Source organism: Rhipicephalus sanguineus, chromosome 1 (assembly GCF_013339695.2).
Source record: "Rhipicephalus sanguineus isolate Rsan-2018 chromosome 1, BIME_Rsan_1.4, whole genome shotgun sequence".
NCBI lineage: Eukaryota > Metazoa > Arthropoda > Arachnida > Ixodida > Ixodidae > Rhipicephalus > Rhipicephalus sanguineus.
Window position 1 is genome coordinate 263301441 of NC_051176.1, and position 7589 is coordinate 263309029.

The 7589-nt window shown below is 48.3% G+C and overlaps 1 protein-coding gene across 1 annotated transcript in view; it reads right to left on the minus strand.

Annotated features, from left to right (window-relative positions):
* LOC119378864 (uncharacterized) overlaps positions 1–6752 on the minus strand; it is a 63212-nt gene extending 56460 nt beyond the window's left edge. The window contains exon 1 of the mRNA XM_037647912.2: positions 5638–6752. Within this exon, the coding sequence (XP_037503840.1) occupies positions 5638–6541 (904 nt within the window). The 5' untranslated portion in view covers positions 6542–6752. The remainder of the gene's footprint in view (positions 1–5637) is intronic.
* Positions 6753–7589: the final 837 nt, after the last annotated feature.

Genomic DNA, 7589 nt, shown 5'->3' on the forward strand with positions numbered 1-7589 from the left:
AAAAAAGGAATTCTTGATGGTGTTATTCAAAGCGCGCTGAACATTTCTCGCGAAACGCGCTTCATCGCCGATGAAGACGAAACTATTAGGGACCATGTTAGAGCGTCGTAACACGAAGCCTTTTGTACAATGCGTATTCGAATATCCTCGTTTCCAGTTAATGCAGCCCTTGGCATTTCCCGAGCGCGCCGGCGCCTCTGCCTGGCGGCTCGATGATCGCGTTGATTTCAATGGGTGTAATATGAGCAGAGCGGGGCCACGCGCTTCTCAAATCGAACGCATAGAGCGTTTCGCGGAAACCTGTAACTCCATACCTCTCGAAAAGGCCCACCGGCGCTCGTGTTCGCGATACTCTAGGCGAATACAAGCGCTAATGCGAAATTTAATTATCGCGTGAAAAAAAAGTAGTTTTGTTCTCTCGCTGCGCAAACGTACAAATGAACCATAAATGCCGGAAAGCAGCAAAGACAAGCGCAATGTATTCCGTTTCATTAACAGTATTGCGTGGGAGAAAGAAGGGAGGGAAAGCCATTTCAGAAGTTTACTTTTTATTAACAGTGTCATGCTGTTCAGACTTGTTTTCTTTCTTTTTTCTTCGAGGCGCCTTTTCGTGTATTGCATCATCGTTAGGGAGGCATATGGACATTTTGCTGTCTGCAGGTTACTGATATTGGATTGAGGAACGGGGCATTACGCGTTGCGAACACTAGCGAACCTTATTGCCCAAGACTGTCATCAGGCTTTTTTATGGTGTGAATAATTGCTAAACCATCAGGGATATTATAAATGCACTCGGATAAAAAAAAAATCAGGAGACGCGTATGCCAAGCGTGTTAACACGGAAAAGTGCGCGTAGCTGAGTGCATTTAGAACTTTGGAAGTTTTGCATATGCTTTTTTGTTTGTCTGCTTGTTTTCGCTCGTCGCTCTCATTTTGGCCTTGCTCAGCACGGATGATGGAACGCCCATACTTCAAACGCATTGCTTTGGGTCTTCATGTCCGGACCACGATGAAGTTTTCTTCACGTGCGAAGATTCCTGCCTGAAAAAATTGTGCAGAAACCATGCATTACGGTTGCAGACGCATGCGAATGGCCGTGCGCTTCTTGAAACCTATCCGCTGTAATTAGTGAACGGTGCAGTAACGGTGTAGTTGTTGCAGTAAGGGAACCTAGGTGGCGTTTGTTGTTTTGTTGCGTAATTTTGCAGAGAACAGAACCATTTACCAGCACATCCGTAGCAGTGGTACAGCAGACAGCATGTCGAAGAGCTGCGACAATTCGCGCTCGGCGAAGCCTATCTTTCCAAGAACAGATACTAAAGGCACAAATTTTCTTTCAAATGATTCTGGTTTTATGTGCTACCGAATCTCAATGAGGCAAAAAATATGTTGATCCCCGATTCTTGTTCGATTTTTTTTCGCCCCTCTTCAGCTTTTCTAGCAGCTCGTCGCCGTCTACATTATAATCAGAATTTGTCAGCCGCGAGCGGTCGATGATAACAAAGGAAACTAAGAACACACAAAAAAAAATCGTTGCATTATAACCTCCGAAGAAAGGGCAAGCCTTTAAAAAATAAAGCCTACAATCATTACAGTATAATCTGCCACACATTTTAAATAAATATCAAGGTGTAAAGGGTAGCTCACCGAAGGAACTTCGAATACTTTTTTTTATCATGTAACGATTGATTGTTATCTTAGTGTTCTTTAATCAGAGCCACTTACGTATGGTTTTTTGTAACCCTAGCGTATATCTCTTTCTTCTTATGTATTATGTTTTCATTATTTCTGTATATTAGTTATATCTTGTTTTGTGCATTTGTGTAAATATTTATTTACTTTGAGTTCCCAACAATGCTACTATTTTTTCGTGCAACCGCCACGTATGCCTTGTAATGGACCATCGGCCCAGTCAAGCTGTTATTAAACAGCTTTGAGCCAATGGTATACCCCGGAATGTATGTATTTCTGGAAATAAAGATGTATTGTATTGTATTTAGAGGAGGCCTGCCCTGTTGATGGTGCCATGTTCGCATGTAGCGTTTCATTGATTCTAGTAGCTTGAGCTTATAAGTTATAGCCTGTGCTCCACACGTTAAAGGAGACCTCCAACCGGGCTATGAACTATCAATCGTCGCTTTACGGCTATTACTTTTGCTATAGGCTGGCTCGTTCGGCAGAGAATGCGAAAATAAAACAGTACCGTCTCGAACCAGCGGTGCACACATCATGGACGGCGGTTACGCATGCCAGAGCGCAGGCTTCCAGTGCCCTGGACAACTGGTAAGAGATGATGTAATGGTCGTAATCCAATTACTTTCATCCTTAAGCATTCGTAGGCGACTCAACCAGGAAATCTGTCAATCCGTCCGTCCGTAACGCGTAACACGATGCGCTCTTTAAGGAAGTATAGAAAGTAAGGGATGGAAAACGTTGGCAGCGGTGACTTTCGAACCTACAGAACCTCACGCTTGGGAGCAGGGTGTCTTACACCCTGGGCTAAACACACGCACTCGCAGAAGGTGAATATACGCCATCTTTGATGTTATGTAACAGTCTCCACGTAGTGGAAACATACAACTCTTACAAATATGTCCCCGTAACGCTATAAGTAAAATACACCACCGCATCTAGATTGAATAAAGTTTACTATACCTGATGTAAACATTTGGAAAGCTCAAATATAATTAATTACGTTAATTATTAGGTACTCTGTCGTAGTACTGCTTGGAACAGTTTCGCTACTGGCAAAATATGGGTGAGTGACAACACAAGCCATTTGCCACAAGAAAAAAAGACATATGAGTAGAACAAAAACAATTGCCCTCAATAGACAAAAAAAAAGCAGTCAGGTCAGACGGAATAACAGATTGTTGCTTCAATGCGCAGTGAAAATGGACCTTCAGTGAAAAATGGGGTCTGGTTTTTCAGGAGGCATAGCAAGCCTGCGAGTATCGATGCCACATCTTTTAAGCGAGAAAATTGTGCGATTAGAATGCATTGTCATAGTTAGAGTTTGGGTTAGTGAACATGACAGGTTACTGCGGGACACGCTTCCGGAGCTAAGTTAGACCCCATTGATTTATCAATAATCGTCGTCTCCGATGTCTGTACTGTTTGCTTTAACACGCGCGGAGCTTCACGAACGGTAGTGGCTTGTCTGGACACGTGCGTGTTCTGATGGCCCGCACTGTAAACACGATAATCTCAATGTAGCAGTCTCGCAATCGAGAGGTGCTAAGTTCGTTATCCCGTTGGTCCTCAGTGTCCTCTCCGCATTCATTTGCATCGTGTCTCTTCATAACCTGTAAGGTACAACTAACAAGACCATGATGCAAATACAACGACATTCTGGGAGAAGTCGACTGAAACGAAGTTCGCAGTTTAAAAATGCTGAACAACAACTAGCATTACTTATTTGAAAGACGTGGCGCAAAGTTAGAACCGAGAAGAACCAAGAAGAGACAAGAGCGCCGCGTCTTTCAAGTAATGATGCACCAACTGGCCCAACGTAGTGTACTGTTAAGCATTACTTATATTCTGTTTTTCTGAGAAGAAGGGAGGCATCGCCTCTCGTACATTTTCTTCACTGCACAGCAACTTAGGATATCCTATCTAATGACAATCGGTTCGGTTCGCGTTGCTCTTTGCGTTCACACGGTCTCTTTTAAGCCGCTTTTCATTTTATCTTCTTTCTTTTAATCAGCTGCCGGTATACTGACGAACAGTGAAGCTTCCCTTGCAAACGGCGATTACAAGCCGCCGCTCGTAATTGTCGATTGCAAGCGGCGCTCGTAATTAGAAGCTGTGCATGGTGGCAAAGGACCACAGATCCAGCAGCGCCTCCAGGCGTTTATAAACACGCGCCACCTCCCTCGCGGCGTTGGTTCCTAGGAAATGGCTGCGCGCATGCGCCGTTGTCGAGCGGGCAGCTGCGCGCATGCGAATGGAAATTACTCGGCCCGAGCCCAGCAGTTTTATTAGTGCAAATTGCGTGTCGTGCCACTGAAACGGTTCTCGCGTCGGGCATAGCTTTTCGGTCGTATCTGTAAATAAGAGGAGCCTTATACTACAATTCCGCACTCGCATGGCCATTCGTTTTACGAGGACTTCGCTTTAAAAAAGACAAGAGTTGCGACACCAGCGAGGAAAACTGGGCGAATTGTAACGGTCACACGTTCGGGGGAAAGGGGGAGGGGAGGCTGGAAAAGATCGACACTGGTTATGCAAATAGCAATGCAAAATATATGTGAAAGGATAGGTGTAGTACTAACTAATGGGCCACCTCCGCTTCTAAATTTCTCGGTAGGTGTTCTATGCAGTATCTCTGCCGCACTAGTAGTTGGACATTGTCAAAGAAACAGCTTATGGGTCCATTTTCTCCCGTAAATTGACAGAGAGAGAGAGAGAGAGAGAATAAGAATAGAAGAAAGGCAGGAAGGTTAACCAGGGCTGAGTCCGGCAGGCTACCCTGCACTGGGGAAGAAGGGAGGGGGAAGAAAAGTTATAGGACAGGAATTTCACAGTAAAGAATGACATGCTCAAGGCGAATATAATTGTTATTCTCTCTTTCTCTCTCTCAAGCACAAACACCTAACGTAAGTAAATAAAAATGATAATTACTTCATTGTAAGCCTATATCTCTAAAATATTGCTTGAATGTTCTGAAGTTATCAATGGCTCAAAAATCTATACTATAGAAAACTTAGAATTTCCGAGTCATGAACTTAAAGGGTAGTTATGCACTTTTAGCTTACACTTCGTTGTGTGCTTTCCTTTTTGTCATCCATGTTGCATAAAGTATGCAGAAATGTCACAAGGATTTCTCTGTCAGGCAGTAAATTTCATGCTTGGGATTTGTCAGCGGGAACAGCTTTCAAGTCAGAGCGAAACCAACTGGATTGCATTTTCGCTTCGTAAGAGACAGAAGCAGACTTCTTTTCGCCGTTTTAGAAGTTGAAGAGAACCGACACTACAAAGGTGCCACCTTATATAGGCTGAAATCTCGCCAGCTTGCTGCAGCGCGTCCCCTAGCAAAACACTGCGGGCTGTGCACACTTTTGTTATTGCTCTTAACGCGTGCAAGTTTTTAGTTTGTCTTACCTTACTCCCTCTCTTTCTCTCACGAATGGCCCCATGCTAGCAGTTTTTTCTGACCGTTTATTTAGTTCTCAGAGTAGGGCACTCAGACGAAAACTAGTCTCCAGTATGGCACACTTCCCCTGCCACTCTTTCTCCGGAAAGTGTCGGCAGTTCTAATATCGAAGCCTGTCAGTCTAACTGAATATAATACATTTTCGACATGCAATTGAGTGACATGCAAGTGGACATAACGTGCTCCAAAAGATAGGCTTGTCTTTCTGTGATGGCCAGATGTAGGTGCTGCAGAAGGAATTTCATCTAGCAAATTTCACATTTAACGTTGACTGTTTAATAGCGGGAAAGGATAGGTACATTTGTAGCTAGGACATAACCACTAAAGTGACTCGGCTTCCTTGGCAAGTAACACGCTTATTACTAGTTTTAGGAAAGTAATTTGGCTGGGGAGGACACGGCGGGGGACACCTTTCAGACGGTGTTACAGCGCCGCTTGAAACGTGCCCCTGGCCGCAAAGGTGAGAGAGAGAGCCCACTCACCGACAGAGCTGTCGTACGCGTAGATGTACTCGGAAGTCATGAACTGGTTGATGAGCGACGTCTTGCCCACCTCTCGGGCACCAAGGACAAGGATTCGGTAGCGGGCCAGGTCAGCCGGCTCGGCGCTTCTTGTGACCACGACCTCGGGCGGCAGTCCGGACAGGCTCGGACCAGCGGGCTCAAGGCAGGCGAGCGCGAACGTGGCCCGGTCTGTGCGCACCACTGGCTCGGGACTGAGTTGCTGCAAGGAGCTGACAACGCGTCTGTCTCCATCCAACGAGGCACACACGCAGTACGCGTCGCTGGTCGCTTCACCGCCGACGTCCGAGGAGCCAGGGACAGCCAGCTTGTGGCCGCTGCCTGTCGAGGCGACACTGTGCGTACTGCGCGACTTAGAACGGAAAGAGTCACCGCGGTTCACGACGCCCTTGGAGGTGACGGCAAAGTTTCTTAGGCGTTGCACGTCTGCCGCCGGCTCGTCGCAGGGCAACGAGCTGCTGGACGAACCGCGCGAGTCGTTGGCGCCGTTCACCATGAGCAGGTCGCCCGGGATACTGGCGATCCGGTCGCGAAAGTGGCGTTGTAGCGAGTGGGGCCGGCGTGTGGTGCGCATGGACTGGGACCGACTCACACTGGCGTCCCGCAAAGGGGATGCCGTGGCCGAGGCGCAGCCGTTGCTGTGGCTGCCGTGGTATCGGTGCGGGGAGGCACGTGGCTTCCTGCGGACGCTGTGGCTGGGGCTGCGCTGCTGCTGGCTCGATGGACTTCGACCGCCAGCGGCAACGCCACCCGCCCCATCGCCCGTCAGGCATGTTTCGCTGTCAGCCGCCGAACCCTGGCTCGAGGAAGGCCGGGCCGTGGTCCGCGTTGGCGACGCGCGACGCGTCGCGTTCTCCAGGGCCATGTCGGACAGCCTCGGCAGCCGAGCTTCGGCACGACCGCTGCTCTCCCGAGACAAACGCAGTCCGGCAGAGCGCGCGGAACAGCGTGCAAATTGTAGCTCCTCCAGGCGGCCTCGATCACAGGGCGGCCACCATGCGCCGCACGAGGCAAAACAAAGCACGCGCGACTGCCACGCGAAAGCGAGGAACGGAGCCGTGAACGCGGCGCCGACGGTTGGTGGTGTGCGTTGTGTGTACGGCGCGTTGCTTCCAACGGCTCTTTTATGGGCCCGCCGGCAATCACGTGGGCCGTGACGTGTCGCCCCAGCGCTCGCGCCCTGAGCGAGCAGTAAATCTATCTTGGTTGGCTCCTGGGCCTTTGACGCACGCGCACACCCGTTCGCTCCGAGCAGCGCCGAGCGGCAGGAGGGTCTGAGCGGCGCGCTCTCCGCTTCCAGGAACTTCCTCCTCGCCCCGGGTCCCGCGAACACCGCGCAGGTGGTTTCAAAACAGCGCGCCTTGGCCACCGGCTCCACAATCACGCGCGGCAGCTACCATCCTGCAAACAGGGGCTTCCGATTAATCTCGCTTCCCTGTTGCACTCTCTGTTGTAGCGTTTCGGGATTCGTTCTAGAATAACCAGGCGACCTCCTTTCTGTTTCGCGCCTAATAGCACGACGCAGTAGTGAAAAATTGCGCAGCGTTACGCGTGCTATAGTGCAAGTGCGCGATCTCCAAGCAACGTATGCTTTATTTTGGTGCGAAATATAGAAGCACTTATCTATTCACCACAGTTATTTTTCCTTAATTGCTTTCTTAAAGCGGCATTTACTCATAGCCTGTTGAGTTTTAAATAAAACTGAGATTACTTTTTACAGGATATTTTTCGTTCTAACGATGGCAGAGAAAGAAGATCCACATACATTTTCACTACACGATACAAAGACTGTAGAAATCGTCAGTTCATCGGTACACTCAAGTGAGCAATACACTCGTGAAAATCGTGTCTTTTTTTTTGTGCATGTCTATAATATTCGCATCCCCAACATAACGTACTTAGAGAGAGAGAGA